The following is a 23,988-nucleotide window of genomic DNA, read 5'->3' on the forward strand; positions in this document are numbered from 1 at the left end:
ATTTAGCATTAACACTGGAGTGATAGATATGCAGATGATGATGTGCAAGTAGAGATACTGGGGTGCAAAATAGCAAGAGGGTAAGTAATAATATGGGGATGAGATAGTCAGGTGTACTATTTACAGGTACAGTGATCGGTAAGCTGCTCAGACAGCTGATGTTTAGAGAGGGAGGTATAAGACTCCAGCTTCAGAGATTTTTGCAATTCGTTCATGTCAATTGGAAGCAGAGAACTGGAAGGCAAGGCGGCCAAAGGAAGTGTTGGCTTTGGGGATGACCAGTGCAATATAACTGCTGGAGCGTGTGCTACGGGTGGGTGTTGCTATGGTGACTAGTGAGCTGAGATAAGGTGGGGCTTTACATAGCAAAGACGTATAGATGATCTGGAGCCAGTGGGTTTGGCGACGGATATGTAGTGAGGGCCAGCCAACGAGAGCATACAGGTCGCAGTGGTGGGTGGTATATGGGGCTTTGGTGATAAAACGGATGGCACTGTGATAGACTACATCCAATTTGCTGAGTAGAGTGTTGGGGCTATTTTGTAAAAGGTGCGGGCAGCAATCGGTTGAAGAGCATGCACTTAGTTTTACTAGCATTTAAGAGCAGTTGGAGGCCACGTAAGGAGTCTTGTATGGCGTTGAAGCTCGTTTGGAGGTTTGTTAGCACAGTGTCTAAAGAAGGGCCAGATGTATACAGAAGGGTTTGTCTGCATAGAGGTGGATCAGAGACTCACCAGCAGTAAGAGCGACATCATTAATATATACAGAGAAAAGAGTCGGCCCAAGAATTGAACCTTGTGGCACCCTCATAGAGGCTGCCAGAGGTCCGGACAACAGGCCCTCCGATTTGACACACTGAACTCTATCTAACTCAATGGGGAAATTTCACTTGACATGTGGACTGACGATTTTCCCAAAAATAGGCACGGTGGGCTTTTGGTTTCTCTCCCTCTAAAATCAGAAATAAATCATCTAAATGGCTTTATTTACAAATTAGGAAGAATGTCTCACCGCATGTTCAAGAATGTCCCACCCCATGTTCAAGAATGTCCTTTTATTTAACTAGGCAAGTCAGTTAAGAATAAATTCTTATTTACAATGACAGCCTAGGAGCAGCGGGTTAATTGCCTTGTTCAGGGGCAGAACAACAGATTTTTACCTTGTTTGCTCACGGATTCGATCTAGCAACCTTTCAGTTACTGGCCCAGCCCTAACCACTAGGCTACCTGCCACCCCACATTACAATTGCTCACTTTCGGTTATTTGAAATGAAATCATCTCCAAAATAGAGTTGTTTTTTTTAAGCCATAGAAAGTTGGTTTCACTTTCAGTTATATAAAATAAATAAAACAAGGAACTTGTCTGTCGGCCCTACATTGAAGACCAAAATAGGTTAAAGAAAATTGGTTAAAAATATATACCACCATCTTTTGCACATGTAATTTTCTTTTCATTATGCATCCTTATTTACAAAGCTATAATTATTATTGTTATTATTATTAACCCTGAATTATAATTAGAGTAAAAGACCCTTAGATATTCTCACAGAGCAGATTTGCCCTAACATAAAATGCCCCTTAGATATGAATTTAGCTCCAATCCTCTAAATGTAATTATTGGCTGAGAGTCACGTCATTGACGGAGAATCAGGCGGCATTGGCGGGGTTGAAAAGGGCGACGAACGATCCATGCCAGGCAAACATGCAGATGCTTATTTCAACTACATTTTAGTTGCAACAAATATACTGTCGGCCTACCGTAGGTGACATGAGTCTCACTAGTGTTCAGTAATGTGCTTTTAAAAGTGTTGTAGGTCTTTTTTTATTTATTTATTTATTTATAATATTTATTTTACTACATGAAGGTCTACTTACTCTGCTGGCGTCTTGACCCAGTTTATGCCCTTATACATTTAAACTCAGTTTTTCACAATTCCTGACATTTAATCATAGTAAAAACTCCCCGTCTTAGGTCAGTTAGGATCACCACGTTATTGTAAGGATGTGAAATGTCAGAATAATAGCAGAGAGAATTATTTATTTCTACTTTTATTTCTTTCATCACATTCCCAATGGGTCAGAAGTTTACATACACTCAATTAGTATTTGGCAGCATTGCCTTGTGGTTGAAAAATGAGGTTTCATGACTCCAACCTATGTGTATGTAAACTTCCTGCTTCAACTGTATGTATATATGTGTTTATTTATGTGGAAGCAGCAGCACACTTTAATTTTCCAGGTCAAATATCCCCATAGGACAATAAATTGTATCATATCATGTGTTCATGGACAGTGTTATGAGTTTTTCTTGACCACATGTCCTGTCCAGGAACACTCCTGTTCATAGAGGGTTGGTATGGTATTATAGTAATACTCTGTCCCTGAACACTTTCCAGCCACAGCCCCAACAGATAGATATTTTTTGTGTGGTTTGATGGATACCGTAATTATCTATCGCCCTCTCTCTTCATTGCTCACTGCAGATTGAATTGCATTGCTAAATGCGTTTTTATGAATGAGAATGTCAAAATACTAGAATTTTGGCTCCCATTGTGCATGAGTTACTTGGCGTATAGACCTCACTTAGCGTTTGTGGCTGGGACCTACTCTTTGTTATTATTTCTATCGGCACTGCAAGCTGTGTTGGCTGGAACCCTGTGGAGTACCAGCACTAGCCTACATTGCTACCATCATGCCGCACAAAGTTAAAGAAGGTTGGAGTAATGGAGAGGACAGTGTTTTGCTAACACAGGAGCGTGATCTTTTAAATCAACAAGATGTCCAAGCAATTATTACAGCAACAGGAAAATTGCCTCAAATGATTTGTCCAAAACTGGTGGACTCAACTAACAAAAGAATGGGCGATCTTACCAGAGGTCCTAGACTTTAAGAACAGTTTGCAGTTCTTCCAGGGAGAGGTGTATGTCATGAAAGAGACTTGCAGCAAGATGACAACAAACTGTAAGTCCACGTGAGATGACAGAACTGTCTGTGAATCATTATTACAGGTGACTGGGAAAACAGACTATCGAGGGACAATCCAGGAGGAATAACAATGTTGTGGATGGCCTACAAGAGACTCCACTTGAGACCTGGTAGGAGTCTAGGGACAAAGTGAGGAAAATTATCACCGAAAAGCTGCAGATGGATCATAGGAAGATTGAGGTGGATCGCACCCACAGTTCTAAAAAACCGGTAACGAGCCCAGGTGACAGACCCAGGCCGATAGTGGTCAAGGTCCTAAGGTTCAAGGACAAGATGGCTGTTCTGGAGAGAGACAAGAACTTGAGAGGAATTAAAATCTTCCTCGACGAGGACTTCCCAGCTATAAAAGCTGCCAGGGGGTGTGGGGACATTGTTTACATCTGCTACAACAAGCTCATTGTCCACCCTCCCTCCCAAAAGCCTGGAATGACGGAGGGAGTCAAGCTTCCGGGTCAGTAGCTTCAGCCCAACATCACACACACACACACACACACACACACACACACACACACACACACACACACACACACACACACACACACACACACACACACACACACACACACACACACACACACACACACACACACACACACACACACACACACACACACACACATATATACAGTGCCTTGCGAAAGTATTCGGCCCCCTTGAACTTTGCGACCTTTTGCCACATTTCAGGCTTCAAACATAAAGATATAAAACTGTATTTTTTTGTGAAGAATCAACAACAAGTGGGACACAATCATGAAGTGGAACGACATTTATTGAATATTTCAAACTTTTTTAACAAATCCAAAACTGAAAAATTGGGCGTGCAAAATTATTCAGCCCCCTTAAGTTAATACTTTGTAGCGCCACCTTTTGCTGCGATTACAGCTGTAAGTCGCTTGGGGTAATGTTTTCCCATTCCTCCTTGCAAAACAGCTCGAGCTCAGTGAGGTTGGATGGAGAGCATTTGTGAACAGCAGTTTTCAGTTCTTTCCACAGATTCTCGATTGGATTCAGGTCTGGACTTTGACTTGGCCATTCTAACACCTGGATATGTTTATTTTTGAACCATTCCTTTGTAGATTTTGCTTTATGTTTTGGACCATTGTCTTGTTGGAAGACAAATCTCCATCTTAGTCTTGGGTCTTTTGCAGACTCCATCAGGTTTTCTTCCAGAATGGTCCTGTATTTGGCTCCATCCATCTTTCCATCAATTTTAACCATCTTCCCTGTCCCTGCTGAAGAAAAGCAGGCCCAAATAATGATGCTGCCACCACCATGTTTGACAGTGGGGATGTTGTGTTCAGGGTGATGAGCTGTGTTGCTTTTACGTCAAACATAACGTTTTGCATTGTTGCCAAAAAGTTCCATTTTCATCTGACCAGAGCACCTTCTTCCACATGTTTGGTGTGTCTCCCAGGTGGCTTGTGGCAAACTTTAAACAACACCTTTTATGGATATCTTTAAGAAATGGCTTTCTTCTTGCCACTCTTCCATAAAGGCCAGATTTGTGCAATATACGACTGATTGTTGTCCTATGGACAGAGTCTCCCACCTCAGCTGTAGATCTCTGCAGTTCATCCAGAGTGATTATGGGCCTCTTGGCTGCATCTCTGATCAGTCTTCTCCTTGTATGAGCTGAATGTTTAGAGGGACGGCCAGGTCTTGGTAGATTTGCAGTGGTCTGATACTCCTTCCATTTCAATATTATCACTTGCACAGTGCTCCTTGGGATGTTTAAAGCTTGGGAAATCTTTTTGTATCCAAATCCGGCTTTAAACTTCTTCACAACAGTATCTCGGACCTGCCTGGTGTGTTCCTTGTTCTTCATGATGCTCTCTGCGCTTTTAACGGACCTCTGAGACTATCACAGTGCAGGTGCATTTATACGGAGACTTGATTACACACAGGTGGATTGTATTTATCATCATTAGTCATTTAGGTCAACATTGGATCATTCAGAGATCCTCACTGAACTTCTGGAGAGAGTTTGCTGCACTGAAAGTAAAGGGGCTGAATTATTTTGCATGCCCAAATTTTTCAGATTTGTTAAAAAAGTTTGAAATATCCAACAAATGTCGTTCCACTTCATGATTGTGTCCCACTTGTTGTTGATTCTTCACAAAAAAATACAGTTTTATATCTTTATGTTTGAATCCTGAAATGTGGCAAAAGGTCGCAAAGTTCAAGGGGGCCGAATACTTTCGCAAGGCACTGTATATATAATAATATATATATATACACCAACTAACATTCACAAGTGCCTGATTAACTGACTACTAGCTAACAATGTTTTTATTTTACTTATATATTTTTCTCCATATTATGTCTATCTCCGATAAGCTACCCAGGATAGGGCTAAGAATAGCCCATATTAATATAGTTAGCCTTAGAAATAAGGATAATGAAATCAATAACTTGCTAACGATAACGTTCATATGCTGTTCATCTCTGAAACTCACCTAGATAATTCATTTGATGATACATCAGTAGCAATACAAGGATATAACATCTACAGAAAGGACAGGAATGCCTATGGAAGGGGTGTTGCGGTATACAGTATATCCAGAGCCGTATTCCTGTAAAGCTTAGATGGGATCTCATGTCAAAAGTTGTTGAAGTGTTGTGGTTACAAGTTCATCTGCCTCATCTAAAGCCTCTTATTTTGGGGTGCTGCAATAGGCCACCAAGTGATAACAGTCAGGATTTGGATAATATGTGTGCAATGCTTGATAGTGTGTGTGATGTTAACAGGGAGGACTATTTTCCGCATGGCCTGAACAGTGACTGGTTAGCAACTAGCTATCCTCTCAATAGGAAGCTTCTAACTGTGACTAAAGCCTATAATATGACCCAGGTTATCGCTCACCCGACTAGAGTGCATACCAATAGTGTTGGATCTGCGACATCCAATTGTATTGATCATATCTTAGCACGGGACGCGACGTCATCATAGCGCCGATCCATCATGACTGGTCTGCCGATATAATTCCGTCTGATGTGCCCTCAACTGGCCTTTGCCGGACGTTGGTGACACCCTGTTCCCAAAGCTAGCACCAGTTAGCCTCGAGACAGGCGCATCTCCCGGCTCGCGTAGTAACGACTACCTAACGGCTTCCCTGTTTCATCTATTTCTGTTCACTGGACCCTATGATGACTTGGCTACATAGCTGATGCATGCTGGACTGTTCATTAATCATGGTACTCCATTTAGTTTATCTGTCAACCTCGAACTCAGACCCTTTGTGTAGTTAACAGACCCTCTCTGCCTATTCATCGCCATTTTACCTGTTGTTGTTGTCAGCCGATTAGCTGTTGTTGTCTTACAAGTTGTTGTCTTAGCTAGCTGGCCCAATCAACACCTGTAATTGCTTTATGTCTCTCTCTAATGTCAATATGCCTTGTATACTGTTTAGGGTAGTTATCATTGTTTTATTTTACTGCAAAGCCCCTAGTCCCACTCGACATGCCTCAGATAGCTCTTTTGTCCCACCTCCCACACATGCGGTGACCTCACCTAGCATAACTAGTGCCTCCAGAGATGCAACCTCTCTTATCGTCACTCAATGCCTAGGTTTACCTCCACTGTATCCGCATCCTACTGTACATTATGCCCTGAATCTATCCTACCACACCCAGAAATCTGTTCCTTTTATTCTCTGTTCACAACGCACTAGACAACCAGTTCTGATAACCTTTAGTCGTACCCTCATCCTACTCCTCCTCTGTTCCTCAGGTGATGTAGAGGTTAACCCAGGCCCTGTGTGTCCCCAGGCGCTCTCATTTGTTGACTTCTGTAACCGTAAAAGCCTTGGTTTCATGCATGTTAACATCAGAAGCCTCCTCCCTAAGTTTGTTTTACTCACTGCTTTAGCACACTCCGTCAACCCTGATATCCTTGCCGTGTCTGAATCCTGGCTTTGGAAGGCCACCAAAAATTCAGAAATTTCCATCCCCAACTACAACATTTTCCATCAAGATAGAACTGCCAAAGGGGGAGGAGTTGCAATCTACTGCAGAGATAGCCTGCAAAGTTCTGTCATACTTTCCAGGTCTATGCCCAAACAGTTTGAGCTTCTAATATAAAAAATGTATCTCCAGAAATAAGTATCTCACTGTTGCCGCCTGTTACAGATCCCCCTCAGCTCCCAGCTGTGCCCTGGACACCATATGTGGATTTATTGCCACCCACCTATCTTCAGAGTTCGTTCTGTTAGGTGGCCTAAACTGGGATATGCTTAACACTCCGGCTGTCCTACAATCTTAGCTAGATGCCCTCAATCTCACACAAATTATCAAGGAACCCACCAGCTACAACCCTAAATCTGTAAACATGGGCACCCCATTGATATTATCCTGACCAACTTGCTCTCCAAATACACCTCTGCTGTTTTCAATCAGGATCTCAGCGATCACTGCCTCATTGCCTGCATCCGTGATGGGTCCGCGGTCAAACAACCACCCCTCATCACTGTCAAACGCTCCCTAAAACACTTCTGTGAGCAGGCCTTTCTAATCTACCTGGCCCGGGTATCCTGGAAGGATATTGACTTCATCCCGTCAGTAGAGGATGCTTAAATAAGCATGCCCCTTTCAAAAAATTTAGAACTAAGAACAGATATAGCCTTGGTTCACTCCAGACCTGACTGCCCTAGATCAGCACAAAAAATATCCTGTGGTGTACTGCACTAGCATCGAATAGTTCCCGTGATATGCAACTTTTCAGAGAAGTCAGGAACCAATATACACAGTCAGTTATGAAAGCAAAGGCTAGCTTTTTCAAACAGAAATTAGCATCCTGTAGCTCTAACTCCAAAAGGTTTTGTGACACTGTAAAGTCCATGGAGAATAAGAGCACCTCCTCCCAGCTGCCCACTGCACCAAGGCTAGGAAACACTGTCACCATCGATAAAACCACGATAATCAAGAATTTCAATAAGCATTTCTCTACGGCTGACCATGCTTTCCTCCTGGCTACCCCAACCCCGGCCAACAGCTCTGCACTCCCCGCAGCTACTTGCCCAAGCCTCCCCAGCTTCTCCTTTACCCAAATCCAGATAGCTGATGTTCTCAAAGAGCTGCAAAACCTGGTCCCGTACAAATCAGCTGGGCTAGACAATCCGGACTCTCTCTTTCTAAAATTATCCACCGCCATTTTTGCAACCCCTATACCCCTATTAATTGCTGTAAAACCTCTCTTTCGTATCGTCCGAAATTCCTAAAGATTGGAAAGCTGCCGTAGTCATCCCCCTCTTCAAAGGGGGTGACACTCTAGACCCAATCTGTTACAGACCTATATCCATTGACCATTTTGAATCCCGCCGTACCTTCTCCGCTGTACAATCTGATTTCCGAGCTGGTCACAGGTGCACCTCAGCCACGCTGTACTGTGCAGCCGTCTTCATCGACCTGGCCAATGCTTTCGACGCTGTCAATCGCTGTATTCTTATCGGCAGTCTCAACAGCCTTGGTTTCTCAAATGACTGCCTCGCCTGGTTCACCAACTACTTCTCAGATAGAGTTCAGTGTGTCAAATTGGAAGGCCTGTTGTCCGGAACTGTGGCAGTCTCTATGGGTGTACCACAGGATTCAATTCTCGGGCCGACTCTTTTCTCTGTATATATCAACGATGTCGCTCTTGCTGCGGGTGATTCCTTGATCCACCTCTACGCAGACGACACCATTCTGTAAACAGCTGGCCCTTCTTTGGACACTGTGTTAACAAACCTCCAAACGAGCTTCAATGCCATACAACACTCCTTCCGTGGCCGCCAACTGTTCTTCAATGCTAGTAAATCTAGATATATGCTCTTCAACCGATCGCTGCTGCACCCACCCAACATCACTACTTTGCTTTGTTCAGGGACTATTTTTTATTTTTTATTTCACCTTTATTTAACCAGGTAGGCTAGTTGAGAACAAGTTCTCATTTGCAACTGCGACATGGCCAAGATAAAGCATAGCAGTGTGAACAGACAACAAAACAGAGTTACACATGGAGTAAACAATAAAAAATAAACAAGTCAATAACATAGTAGAAACAAAAGAATCTATATACATTGTGTGCAAAAGGCATGAGGAGGTAGGCAATAAATAGGCCATAGGAGTGAATAATTACAATTTAGCAGATTAACACTGGAGTGATAAATTATCACATGAACATGTGCAGGTAGAGATACTGGTGTGCAAAATAGCAGAAAAGTCAGTAAAATAAAAACTGTATGGGGATGAGGTAGGTCAATTGGGTGGGCTATATACCGATGGACTATGTACAGCTGCAGCGATCGGTTAGCTACTCAGATAGCAAATGTTTAAAGTTGGTGAGGGAAATAAAAGTCTCCAACTTCCGAGATTTTTGCAATTCGTTCCAGTCGCAGGCAGCAGAGTACTGGAAGGAAAGGCGGCCAAATGACGTTTTGGCTTTAGGGATGATCAGTGATCACAATGTGGACTGTGCTGACTTTCAATGTAGCAACTGCTTGCGGAGGACTACAGGCTACTTTTAGCAAGCAAGTAGCAAACCTGCACAAACTGCCAGGGAATCCACGCACGCCTACTTTTTCTTTTTCTTCCACCCCAGTAGCAGGATGCCGCTCTGGTGGAAGTTTCGCCCCCATGTCGGTTCTCCACAGCCAACTGGCCGGTGCTCAGCAGGGTTCTATCCCCAAAGGGGTCTCCACCTTCCCTGGAGAACGGAGCTGTTCTCGACCCAACCAATCAGCCATGGAAGTAAGTCACTCACTGTGGAAGTCGAAGAAGGCATCCTTTGTCATCGGGGGTCTCCTTGGAGATGTTCAACCCTGATCTGATACAGAGCAGAAACAGCTTTGCCGCTCTGGATCCAGAGGTTCCGGCGCTTTCTTCCTTGGGGGATTCCCATTCAAGATCGGATCAAGAGGTACCTGCGTCTTCATCCTCAGTTCTGTCTCCCTCTCCGGTGGCTTCTACCTCGGGTTCAGATCCTCTGAGCTCGCACCCTCATCAGACCGTGAGGCTGCCTGAGAGAGCAGCCCATTCAACATCACCAGCTGTCATCATAGGCAGCTTTATGGTGAGAAACATCTCGGTTCCCAAGGCAAAAACCCTGTGCTACCCAGGAGCACGAGTACAGGACCTCCCAAGGCTGCTTCCAACCGTTCTACCCAGGAGCATGTGTACAGGACATAACAAGGCTGCTTCCGACTGTGCTACCACAGGTGCCAGGAGCTGACACTGTCGTAGTCCATGTTGGGTCAAACGACATCAGGATGGCTAACTCAGAACATTTGAAAACTGATTTAAAAAAACTAATTTTAGTATTAAAAGACTCCGAAAAACGGCCAATCATTTCAGGTCCAGTACCATCGTTGGGCCGCGGGTGTGAAAGATTAGGCAGACTGCTGGCATTGCACATCTGGCTAAAATATTATTGTAGCTCTACTGGAGTCGCTTTTATAGATAACTTTGACACCTTCTGGAAACAGAAGATACTCCACAGGAATGACAGTCCATCCAAATCATCATGGCTCCTGGACTCTGGCCACACATTTCAAGGCTGTGTTGAAATTATGACTTTTCAATGATCCAAGACCAGCTCAGTTAATCCCTACCACTGTGACAATGAGTCGTCATAATGCTGCGTTATGATTATTATTTTATGTGCCCCTAATTGCACCGAATACCTCTGTTTATCCTACAGCTATTGTATGCTTTAAACATGAGCCTATGAACCAGATTTACACTGTTAGCACCTAGGCAGTATGCCCTAGTAGGAATACCACTTTGTGCAGCTCACCCTGCACTATCAGCTCCAATATAAATAACATGAGCAAGTCTACTTCTGATAAGCTTCCCAGTAAAGCATTCAAAACAATCAAGCAACCCAGAAAAGTGCTAGAAAATAGCTCATTTTAACATATGCAGCCTGAGAAACAAGGTCCATGAAGTCAATAACTTGCTTGTAACAGATAAAATGCATATTCTACCTCTGAAACTCACTTAGATAATACCTTAGATGATACAGTGGTAGCATACATGGTTATAACCTCTGCCGAAAAGACAGAAATGGCAACGGGGGCGATGTTGCGATCTATATTCAGAACCACATTCCTGTAAAGCTTAGAGACAATCTATTGTTAAATACTTTTGAAGTAATATGGCTACAGGTTCATCTGCCTCACATAAAGCCCATTCGTGTTGGAAGCTGCTATAGACCACCAAGTGCTAACAGTCAGTATCTGTATAATATGTGTAAAATGCTTAATAATGTTTAGGTTGTCAGTCAACCTACCAGGGTAGTTACAAACAGCACAGGAAACATGGTCCTTCTGTAGCTCAGTTGGTAGAGCATGGCGCTTGTAACGCCAGGGTAGTGGGTTCGATCCCCGGGACCACCCATACGTAGAATGTATGCACACATGACTGTAAGTCGCTTTGGATAAAAGCGTCTGCTAAATGGCATATATTATTATTATTATTATAATTAAATCATCAACGTGTATTGATCACATCTTTACAAATTCTGCATAAATTTGCTTTAAAGCAGTATCCAAATCTATAGGATGTAGTGATCACAATATAATAGCCATATCTAGGAATACCAAAGTTCCAAAGGCTGGGCCTAATATAGTGTATAAGAGGTCATACAATAAGTTTTGCAGTGATTCATGTGTTGATGATGTAAATCATTTTTGCTGATCTGTGGTGTGTAATGAGGAACAACCAGATGCTGCACTTGACACATTTATGAAATTGCTTATTCCAGTAATTAATAAGCACACACCCATTAAGAAAATTACTGTAAAAACTGTTCAATCCCCTTGGATTGATGAAGAATTTAAAAATTGTATAGTTGATAGGGATGAGGCAAAAGGTATGGCAAATAAGTCTGGCATCCCAGCTGAATTGGCAAATGGACTGCAAATTAAGAAATCATATGACTAAACTAAATAAATAGAAAAATAAACTATATTATGAAAAAAAACAGTTATATAAAAATTATAGTAAAAAGCTTTGAGGCACTTAATTGAAATGTTGGGGATAAAAAGCCAACTCGGCTCCATCATTCATTGAATTAGATGGCTCATTCATCACAAAGCCCACTGATATTGCCAACTAATTTAATGCCTTTTTCATTGGCAAGATAAGCAAACTTAGGGATGACATGCCAGCAACAAAGCTGATACTATACATCCAAGTATATTTGACTAAATTTTGAAAGACAAGAGTTGTACTTCTGAATTCCATAAGTCTGCGTGGAAGAGGTGAAAAAAAGTGTTGTTGTCTATTAGAGGTAGACCGATTATGATTTTTTTCAACGCCGATACCGATACCGATTATTGGGGGCCAAAAACCCCGATGCCGATTAATCGGCCGATTTAAAAGAAAATGTTTTTTTTTTTTGTAATAATGACAATTACAACAATACTGAATGAACACTTTTATTTTAAGTTAATATAATACATCTTGTTTCTAAATAAAGGAATATGTACGCTCACCACTCTGCACCTTGGTCCTCCTCCTTCAACAGCCGTGACACACCCATACATACCCCACATGACATGCCACAAGAGGTCTCTTCACAGTCCCCAAGTCCAGAACAGACTATGAGAGGTGCACAGTACTACATAGACCCATGACTACATGGAACTCTATCACACATCAAGTAACTAATGCTTGCAGTAAAATTAGATTTTTTAAAACTGATTAAAAAAAACACCTTGTGGAACAGAGGAGACTATGAAGCAACACAAACATAGGCACAGACACATGCATACACACACAACAACATACGCACTATACACACACATACACATGGATATAGTACTGTAGATATGTGGTAGTGGTGGAGTAGGGGCCTGAGGGCACATAGTGTGTTGTGACTGCCTTAATTTTGCTGGACCCCAGGGAGAGTAGCTGCTAACGGTGATCCATAATAAATACAAATACAACTCTTCACTATTGCTGCAGAACTTTGCAAAAGAGCAATATCAGTTCCCATTGGCTGCGGTGACCATAACATTGAGGCAATAACAAGGAAAGCCAAAGTGCCAAAGGTTGGGCCTAAAGTAATTTATAAAAGTTCATACAAAAGGTTTTCTCAGGACTCTTTTGTTGAAAATGTAAAAAATGTATGTTGGTCTGATGTGTATGAGGAAGTGAATCCAGATGCAGCACTGGAGGTATTTGTAAAATGATTCATTTCATTTGTTGACAAACATCCACCTGTTAAGAAATTAACTGTGAGAACTGTTAGAGCCCTCTGGATTGATGATGTATTGAACAATTGCGCCACTCGGGAGCCAAAAGCGTATAATAATGAAAGAAAATGATTGCTGTTTTGAATTTGGACAAGTTAGTGTGGGAGAAGTGGGATAACTATTGTTATCCATCAATAATGATAAGCCACAAGGTATAGACAACCTTGATGGGAAACTAATGAGAATGGAACTGTAGCAGATTGTATTGCCACCTCTATTTGCTATATCTTTAACCAAAGCCTACAGGTGAGGAAGGAAGCTGAAGTAATTCCACTACCTAAAAATAGTAAAGCACCCTTTGCTTGCTCTAGCAGCTGCCCAATCAGTTTGCTGCCTGCTCTTAGTACGATGATGGAGAGAATTGTGTTTGACCAAATACAATGCTATTTTTCAGAGAACATGTTAACTACTGACTTTCAGCATGCTTATAGAGAAGGGCACTCCACTTGTACTGCACTGACTCAGATGACTGATGATTGGTTACAATAAATGGATAATACGATAATTGGAGATGTATTATTAGATTTCAGTACAGCCTTTGATGTTATTGATCATGTTGTTATTGAAAAAACTCGCATGCAATAGCTTTACATCACCTGCCATCACATGGTTGGAGATGTATTTATCCAATAGAACCCAGAGAGTGTTCTTCAATGGGAGCTTCTCTTACATCAGATATGTACAGTGCGGTGTACCTCATGGCAGTTGTCTTGGGCCGTTACTCTTCTCTATTTTTACAAATGATTTGCCACTGGTCTTACACAAAGCTAAAATGACTATGTATGTGGATTATTCCACTCTCTGCATGTCAGCACCCAAAGCCAGTGAGCTCACTGAAATGTTAAACAAGGAGTTACAGTCAGTATCAAAATGGGTGATTAATATAAGCTGGTCTTAAATACATCTAAAACTAAACACATTGTATATGGTTCAAAACATTCTCTAAGACCTAAACCTCAACTGGAGTTGTGTGTAAAGGGTGTGAGCATTGAGGAGATATAACATTGGATATCAATTATCATGGTCAATTCATTTTGACAAAGTTGTTGTGAAGATGTGGATGGGTATGTCTGTTATAAAAAATATGTTCTGTGTTTTTGACACAAAAGTCATCTGTGCGAGTTGTTCAGGCTCTGGTCTGCTCCCATCTTGATTACTGTCCGATAATATGGTCAAGTGCAGCAAAGGAAGACCTAGCAAGGCTGCAGCTGGCTCAAAACAGAGCAGCACGCCTTGCCCTTAACTGCACATACAGAACTAACATCAACAACGTGCATGCCAGTCTTTCCTGGTTGAGGGTTGACGAGCGATGAACTGCTTCTCATCTAGTTTTTATGATAAGTATTCATGTAATGAAATTCCAGATTGCCTGCATAATCAAATAACATTCACCCATACCCCACAAGACCTGCCACCAGGTGTCTCTTCACAGTCCCCAAGTCCAAAATGAATTCACGGCAACACACAGTATTATACAGAACAATGATCGCATGGAATTCCTTTCATGTCCAATTACTCAAGCAACTAGCAAAATGACCTTTAAAAAATATTAAAGAAAATCTCATAGAACGACAGGGACTTTGAGGGGACACACAAACACACACACATCGTTTTTTGTTGTTGTACATGTAATGTTTTTATATTATTGTACACCACATGGCCAAAAAGTATGTGGATACCCCTTCAAATGACTAAATGTAGCTATTTCAGCCGAACCAGTTGCTGACAGGTGTATAAATCCGAGCACACAGCCATGCAATCGCCATAGACAAACATCGGCAGTAGAATGGTCTGTACTGAAGACCTCAGTGACTTTCAACGTGGCACCGTCATAGGATGACACCTTTCCAGCAAGTCAGTTTGTCAAATTTCTGCCCTTCTAGAGCTGCCCTGGACAACTTTAAGTGCTGTTGTTGTGTATTTTACATTTGTGTGACTGCCCTAGTCTATCAGTGTATCAGTGTTTTGTTACTTGTCATGCTCTGTGTTTTTTGTGGACCCCGGGAATAATAGCTTCTGCCTCTGCAAAAGCTAGTGGGGACCCAAATAAACAAACAAACCCTGTTCTTCCCCTTGCACTCTCTTGTGTCTGCTTTATGTTATCACTTGAGTCAGTATTGTATTCAAATGAGGCTACATTAGCTACATAGTTCTTTCTCCCCATGGATCCCACTGATATTTCTTAGATATATATCTTGGATTACATTATTATAGTTCTCTCCCTCCGAGCCACATAAGGGGATGGATTCATTGGACTCATGACAATTACTATTGTTTGCCTAGAGAAGAGGTCTTTGTCAAGATAACAGTGTGGTATTAATTGCTCTGTGTGTGGGAGGGAAAGACTGCTCCCAGAACACTGTTGAGCATTTTCATGCTGTTATTATCAACCCTGTTATTGAATCTAACCACTGAGCTCTGGGTCCTATCTTCTGTCTCGTCTTCTTTCCATGGTTTCAAAACTAATTTCTCTTGTTTTGTTTTTCTTTGCTTGTCCTCCTAAACGGATGAAAGTTTCTGACGGTACGTACTGTGTGTGTAGTACTACACAGTCTCTGTGTTTCCACCAACATGTTGCTGCCTCCTCTCACTCGCTGCCCCCACTGCTTGTTTCCTGGTCCATCGACTCCACCTCTGATAATGTTCCTGTTCATCCCACCACCTCCCTTCTGGCTGTCTCTCACACTGTTCGGCTTTGTTGTCCTCCATCATGCTCGTTATACCGGGCGTCATTGGCAGGACCGGAATGGAGAAATAGCTGGGAGTGCCCTGAATGTCCTCAGCACTGTCCCTGACTCCGTCACAACATGCTTTGCAACTAGCAGCATCACAGATCAGAGAGCACGCTATACTCTCAGCAGTGCATGTCTGGGAAGATTTTTCAATAAGATTCTTCAGTATAGATTCAAATTTAGTTGTCTTATATATTAAGGTTTCACTATTAAGCATTTTCCAGCTTGCTGCATGGCTTTACTCAGTTTGCTCAGGCTGTTCAGGGCTCACCTGCACCGTTGCACTCAATGTGTTCAGGTGGTGTGTTCACCAGTCTACTTATCGACCTGTAACCTCACTGTGTCCTGTCTCTCCTCCAGGCTATAGGGATCAGGGGGTTCCCCAGCAGGTTTGAGCCCAGCTAAACTTTAAGCCTGGATGTACAGTTGTCTCCTAGCATCCCCCCGGCCAACTGGGGCAGAGAAAGAGCTGCGAGGAGGCCTCACCACTGGGCGGGGAGCCAAGGCAGGATGATAGTCACAGGCTTAACCCTACCCTACCTACTGTACCGTATCGCCTACTGCTACAACTGCTGCTGCTCCACTTCACAGCTCATTTGTAGAATGAGGAGCACGTCAATATCGATGGAAAGACGTTTTCTACACCCCGAAGCGTCCTGTGAAAATCGAGAATATAACACAATAGAATATAAATATGTGCCAACTGTATGTACAGTACTGTACCATGTGCTAAGGACTATCTATCCTGTCTGGGGCAATATTCAGTGTTCAGTGGTTTTTATGAAAAAGTGAAATGTGCAGTTTATTCCTTTTGTGTATATTATCAGCTGTTTAACCACTCACTTGACTAGTAGACGTCAATAGTCCGAAGATGGTATCCGTGTCTGTTAAGCCCTCCACGATTGTATAGGGCGTGATGTTATTAAGACTTATGGCAAGTGGAGATGATCTTGTTTTATATACAGTAATATTCTGCATGGATACCTTGTGTATCATTCTTCAGATATGCCTATCATATTGAAACTACTCTCATCACACACAGACATTAATAGCCTTCTGTGACTTTGTATGACTATTCATTGGTTGTTGTCTTTGTGAAACATCAATGTTTTGTTCACTAAATCCTTCTGGGCCAGTTGCCATAGATACTGTCCATTTTAAGCAAGTATCTGTGTGTGCACGTGGAGCTGAAGTGAAGGTAATTGGTACAAGTTATGGCAGGAGGAGACACGGCTACAGTGACCAGTGGTGCTGTATGAACCATTTAAATGGTGGGATTTTAAAGATCGAAATAATAGAACAATAGACATATACCGTAGATTATAGCATAAGCTTTGATGGTGTTTAAAGATTGGATTGTGAAGAGTATGACATCCTCATTGGAGACTGCCTTTACTTTCACAAAGAGAGATATCCAATGCATTTGTGAAATGTAAAGACCACTTAACTGTTATCCAATTTGCCCCCCAAAAAATGTAAAATCACATTGGTGTACGGAACAGCAAAAATAAGTGTCACCCTCAATAAACAAAGTATGTAATGAACAACTCTGTGTTTGTTCTGAATTTTGTTCAAGGTTTAAAAGGCTTTCTCTTGTCCTGATCGGTCAGAGCTGTTGCTAGGCCATTCCCATTGAACCGGCTATTTTTTTTTCCTCATATGCAGATCTATTGTGGAGATGTTTCTGGTACTTCTCCACATGCAATGGCAACATCACTTGAACAAAAGGTGCCATTGAGGGACACAGAGGCTTTGAGAGAGGGGAGGATAGCGATGGCCAGGGAGGGGTCAGTGATTGTGCTGAGCGGGAGAGATGATAGAGACAAAGCTGACTGCGTGCTCTAGTCGTCAGGGCAGAGCTCAAAGGTATTAGGAAACCGTATGACTTGTCATGGGTGGGCAGACTTTGCCTCACAGTTGTCCTAAGATATATTGTCTAAGGTATAATAAGGAATTTACATAAAGAAATGTGTATTTTGTGTCTCGGATGTTATTATTCCACATGCAACCAGACTGAAAACACATTTCAGGAAGATATGGATGTAGCATGCAGGATAATGGTTGTCCTTGGATGTCCTCTCTATCTCTGTTCCATAACAGCAGACAGACAGACATCATCTCTTTTGAGTCAACAGTAAAAAGGCTATTGTTACTGTATTTGTCCTTTAAATGTGTCTCGGTGGAATTCCCTCCCTTTGATAGCAGGCTAATGGATCCCTTTTCTCCAAATAAGTCATTCTCTCTCCTGGTAGAACGGGCTTTCATGCCAGATCTTTTCAGGCAGCGACAGACAATACACAGCATTCCATTACTGATTGGGAGACAGTAAATTGCTTTTCTGTATTTTTAAGCTATCTGAGGTTAGAGTAGTGGATATTAAATAATTTTATAACAGTGCTGGAGATACCAACAAATATAAACATACTCAAATTCTCTGTCTTTGGTTGTTCAATACTGTGATGGTAAGACAGTGATACACAGAGACAGTTGGGATTTGATCCCAAAGCCTCTGTGCGAGAAAAGCATTGGGTTATTGTTTCAACCATGACATTACAGGCCAGTAGGGAGCGCTCGGAACTTTATTAAAAGACAATAGGAGACTGCTCACGTCAACAATGGTGCCACTGATACCCTGACTATGCAAGGTCTCGGTAGTCGTTTCTCGATTCATGCATCTTCACCATCTCATCCTTGTAGTGTGCACCTACAGTATCATGGTACCTTGGCCTGGAGAGACTCATTTGTATTTACAATACCACTAATAGCAAAGGAGTTTTGTTCAACATCACTGGTTGACAAAGATGTCTAATATCATTCCTTTTCACAGCACCTATCTTGTGTTCCTTTTCTGCACCAGAGAATGTGAGGGAATGTAATGGGAAACAATGCTTCATCTACACTGTGGATATGGTGAGGACACAGCTCTGCTTCTCAGTCTGAGGCTTCTTAGAGGTGTGACATACATTTCCTCATTCCTCTGCGTTTCTGTCAAGTGGGTCTCAAGCATTCCACTCTCTGTTTCCCATGATGCTGTTGGCTCTGGGAATGTGCAAGACGTATTCTCTACCAGCAGATGCTCTGTTTCTCAGTGGTATCACTGAATAAACAACACATGCGTACAGTTGGCCCGGAATCTGTATGGAGTACAAAATGTAAAGTAAAGGTAATACTTGGTGCTGTACAGGCCACTGCCAAAATAAATTAAACAACATTGTCTCTTAATAGACCATTTGTCCACCACGAGCCAGAAGGGCTACAATGAGTCTTGGCATATATTCTACAAGTGTCTGGAACTCTATTGGAGGGATGCGACACCTTTTTTCTATGGGAAATGTCATAATTGGTGTTTTGTTGATAGTGCTGGAAAATGCTGCCTCAGGCCAACTAGCTCTCACTGTCTCACGTCAGAATTAGACGTTCATCCATGTTTCTCAAACATCACATTTCGAAAGTTGCTGCAAACGTCACCTTTCTAAGTGTTTAAGGTTAAGTTTAGGTGTAACCGATGTGAAATGGCTAGCTAATTAGCGGTGTTGCGCGCTAATAGCGTTTCAATCGGTGACGTCACTCGCTCTGAGACCTTGAAGTAGTTGTTCCCCTTGCTCTGCAAGGGCCGTGGCTTTTGTGGCGCGATGGGTAACGATGCATCGTGGGTGGCTGTTGTCGACATGTACAGAGATTCCCTGTTTCGAGCCTAGGTAGGGGCGAGGTTACATGGGCATTAACTCTGCATTTTTAAGGTTAGAGTTAAGGTTAGGCATTAACTCCGAATGGTTAAGGTAAGGGTTAAGGTTTGGGTTAGGTTTAAAACCAAAATCTCAAAAACAACTTCTATTGCTGGATTTGAACATTCAAACTTTTGGCACCAGAGGCAAATGCTTACGCATATCCACCATCCCCATCCACAACACTTTAGCAAAACCAAAACCTACTTGAAGGTAACAGCACTCACTGTTGCCCCTAATGGCTGGTTTCCATGTCATCTTTCAATGTCCTCAGACATGGATGGATGTAGACTACTGACTCACGGGTGACCTGGCTGCTCAGGCGTCACTTCAGAAACTCCCATAAGTGATCAACTGGGTTAAGATCTGGTGACTGAGACGGCCATGGCATATGGTTTACATCGTTTTCATGCTCATCAAACCATTTAGTGACCACTCGCGCCCTGTGCATGGGGGCAATGTCATCCTGGAAGAAAACACTCCCAAGGTGATCACTCAGAATGTTTGTGTATTAATTGGTGTTTACCTTGCCCTCTAAGTGGTTGAGTGCACTTAAACCATGTCAAGAAAGTGCACCCCACACCATAACAGAGCCGCCAGAACCCTAATTTACTCAAGTGTTTCCTTTATTTTGTCACTTACCTGTATGTTGTACATCGTTGTTTGGCCTACTGTCAGAACCCAGGAACCCAATATGTTCTGACAGCAGCATGCATCTTGGGTGTTTTCTACCATAGATGTGATGTCCCTCACACTAAGGCAGTCAGCTAGGACCATTGAATGGCATTAATGGAATTAGTTCAAATGCAACCCAAACCTCTACAAATTGACCTCATCGATTTCTCTGTTTGATTGATCAGGCAATTGATTGATATGACTGTCGTTTACAGTAGGGGACGTGTGATTCATACAGACCAGTGATACTCCCATCCCAGGAGGAAATTGAGCATATCACCACAGTGATTCATAACCATCTAGGGAAATTCCCACAACCTGATCTCTGCTCTCGCTCATGTACCCTGCCTGCCTCACACACACACACATACACACACATGCACACACACGCTAACCCATAAGCCTAAAATAGTCTTTGACCTCGTGGCGACCTGGGAAAGGTCTTCCTTGTGGGGACCTCCGGTACCCCCCCCCCCCCACACACACACACACACACACACATACAAGCTCTTACAGTAACCTCTTCTGATTCCTGTAGGCAGCCCAGTGAAACACGTATCACCAGGGCCACATAAAACCTGTCATCAGTCAATCTGAGGGGGTCATATCTCTTCCTCCACCCCCATAGCTGTTATAAATCCACAGTAATAAAACACAGGTCTGGGAGAGAGCCATCACAACACATCACAACATAGCCTTGCCAGCTCTCTAGACAGATTGCGTTCATTCATGACCAACTTCTGTTGAAGGATGTGTGTATTCACAGAACTGTACTTCCCAGCAAACTGTATGCGCAAACCAACTTCAAAGCCTTTTCTTTACTCTAGTTTTGTAACATTCATAGAACGTAGCGTTTTTTAAAAATGTTCTAAACATATTACATCCAGTTCAGTTGATGACAGCTGACATGCCATCCTGCCCCATGACTGAGATTTGCCTTGTCACTGTTGTCGTCTCTGACAATGAGCCCTGAGCCCTGTTATAGCGACACTTCACAAGATGACAGGCAGAAAGGGTTACCCTGTTACACACACGTCAGCTACTGGCTACAATATGTTGCACCTAGTGCAGGTGGAAATATGGGTAAAGGAGGAGAGAAGAAGAGACAAGAAAGAGCGAGGAAGATGTCAAATGAAATTGTATTGGTTGCCTACACAGTTTAGCAGGTGTTATGGCGTGTGCAGCGAAATGCCTGTGTTGCTAGTTCCTTTCAATCAATGCTTTAAATGTCAACAAGCACACAATGATCCAAAATGTAAAAAATTATCCAAAATGTTGTACAGCTGTAGATATACAAATAGTATGTAAACATGTGTGGGTGGGTTTTACGCATGGCCCCTCTCCAAGTCTCCCTCTCTCCAGACCAACAACATTTCTTAGGCTCCCTGCCAGCAGCCTGACTCAGGCCAAGCGTTACTAAATAAGGAAGTCCTCTCCTCCTGTTTTGGGGAATAAATATTCAAGCAACTCAATAAGATCATCATCATTCTCACTCAGCCACACCACCTCCTCTCACACTCACTTTAATTTTCTAGTTTTTATGTTTTAGCATAAAACACAAACACATATATACAGCACCAGTCAGACATTTGGACACACCTACTCATATAAGGGTTTTTCTTTATTTTTACTATTTTCCACATTGTAGACTAATAGTGGACATCAAAACTATGAAATAACACATCTGGCATCATGTCATCAAGACAAAGGGTGGCACCTTTGAAGAATCTCAAATATAAAATACATTTTGTTTTGTTTAACACTTTTTTGATTACATGATTCCGTAGGTGTTATCTCATAGTTTTGATTTCTTCACTATTGTTCTACAATGTAGAAAATAGTACAAATAAAGAAAAACCCTGGAATGAGTAGGTGTGTCCAAACTTTTGACTGGTATTTTATATGTATATATCTAGTGCTTGTACTGACCTGTAGCTCTGACGCGCTCTCAGAGTTGTGTTTGTGGAAATGAAATGTTTCTCATGCCCGCTGACCTACCATCTACGTGTAAGATCTGCTTGGTATTGTGTAGTTTGGCCACTAGGTGGCAACAGGTGCATCTAAAAAACAAAAGAGCCTAGTGCTATTTCGGTGATGTAACTATTTCAGAGGAAATCAACAGATTGTTATACAGTAATTGACCAATGGCGCATTTTGTGGTGTAAGCTACTTTGGGTTGAATGTGTGGGAGATGTTCTTCAGCATAATGGACTCCTGAGTGGTACAGTGGTCTAAGGCTCTACATCTCTGTGCTAGAGGCATCACTCCAGACCCTGGTTCAATTCCAGGCTGTGTCACAACTGGCTTTTATTGGGATTCCCATAGGGCAGCACACAATTGGCCCAGTGTCATTAGGGTTTGGCTGGGGTAGGCTGTCATTGTAAATAAGAATTTGTTCTTAACTGACTTGCTTAGTTAAATGTATAGCATTAGAATCATCTCTATTTATACTCCCAGTGCTTGGGAGTGTTGACATTATATGTGTTTTGATCTATGCTGGTGGCCAAACTGTAGCTATAGAAGTACATACTAACAATACTTCATCTGCTACAATGCCATGTTGGAAATGACTGCCTCATCTAGGGTTGTGGTTCTTGGTAGTGGTTTTATGCTTTATTGGTAGTGGTTAGAGTGTTGGGCCAGTAACTGAAAGGTTTCGGGATTGAATCCCTGAGCTGACAAGGTCAAAATCTGTTGTTCTGCCCCTGAACAAGACAGTTAACCCACTGTTCCCCAGTAGGCTGTCATTGTAAATAAGAATTTGTTCTTAACTGACTAGCCTAGTTAAATAAATGTTACATTTAAAACATGTATTGTTGTTGTGGTGCTAGGGTGCTGTTGACTCTGTGCCTGTCAGTCGTCATGTGAACGGTTGCGTTTATATTCTGAGCATAATCTTGTTTGCGTATTTAACACGCCATAGAAAAGGTATATTCTTAGACAAAAACACCATGCAGCGAAGAGCCTAGGGGTGGGATGATGCACTTCTCCTTTCTGGGGGGGATCTGAAAGCATGCTGCCATGTACATCCTTACATGTACCTTATCTAGGCTACATCTTCCTGTGCTTGTGGCCTAATGTCTGAACAGGCTTTTATTAGATGAAAATTGGTCGGGCAGAACAGAGAGATGAAGAGACAGGAGCCCTGTTTATACCTGGTGCTAACATTGGTCCTTTTCTACTGTTCTTTTCTTCATTCGGATTGTGCCCATATTTCCAGAAATGTGTCTAGATATGGTTAAAATGCGTCTGCTATCCATCCACTGTGTTTGCATTGTGACTAGATGTCCTGGTCCCTTCCTTTAAGCAGATTATTTCACTGCTATTCTTTCAAAATATGCTATATTTATTTAATGTAAGACACATATTGATTCTGTCCAGATCTGTCTACACCTGTAAGATATCCAGACACAATGCATGTCTGACTACCTCCGGAGGCGGACAGGATGATCTGATCATAATCAGATCACAATGTGATTTTCGATTGTCCACACCTGTCTAAAAATTTGCGCACATTTAGAATGTGGACAAGATCCAGACAAAGGACGCAAGTTAGAATCAGGTATAAACGGGGCTAGGGAGATTTGTCCCACACATGACATAGTGTAAAGATTCATTAAGAACGGGTTGTGTGAAAATT

The 23,988-nt window shown here is 42.3% G+C and overlaps 1 protein-coding gene across 2 annotated transcripts in view; it reads left to right on the plus strand.

Moving 5' to 3' along the window:
• Nucleotides 1–17,487, plus strand: part of LOC123995114 (protein stum homolog) — a 41,397-nt gene extending 23,910 nt beyond the window's left edge. Inside the window, exons 3-4 of one of the 2 annotated variants that reach the window (XM_046298455.1) lie at nt 15,731–15,739; nt 16,309–17,487. In XM_046298455.1, the coding sequence (XP_046154411.1) occupies nt 15,731–15,739; nt 16,309–16,343 (44 nt within the window). In that variant the 3' untranslated portion in view covers nt 16,344–17,487. The remainder of the gene's footprint in view (nt 1–15,730; nt 15,740–16,308) is intronic. The other variant, XM_046298456.1, reaches the window with a different exon arrangement.
• The last annotated feature ends 6,501 nt before the right edge of the window (nt 17,488–23,988 follow it).

This window comes from Oncorhynchus gorbuscha, linkage group LG14, assembly GCF_021184085.1.
Source record: "Oncorhynchus gorbuscha isolate QuinsamMale2020 ecotype Even-year linkage group LG14, OgorEven_v1.0, whole genome shotgun sequence".
In the NCBI taxonomy this organism is placed as follows: Eukaryota; Metazoa; Chordata; class Actinopteri; order Salmoniformes; family Salmonidae; genus Oncorhynchus; species Oncorhynchus gorbuscha.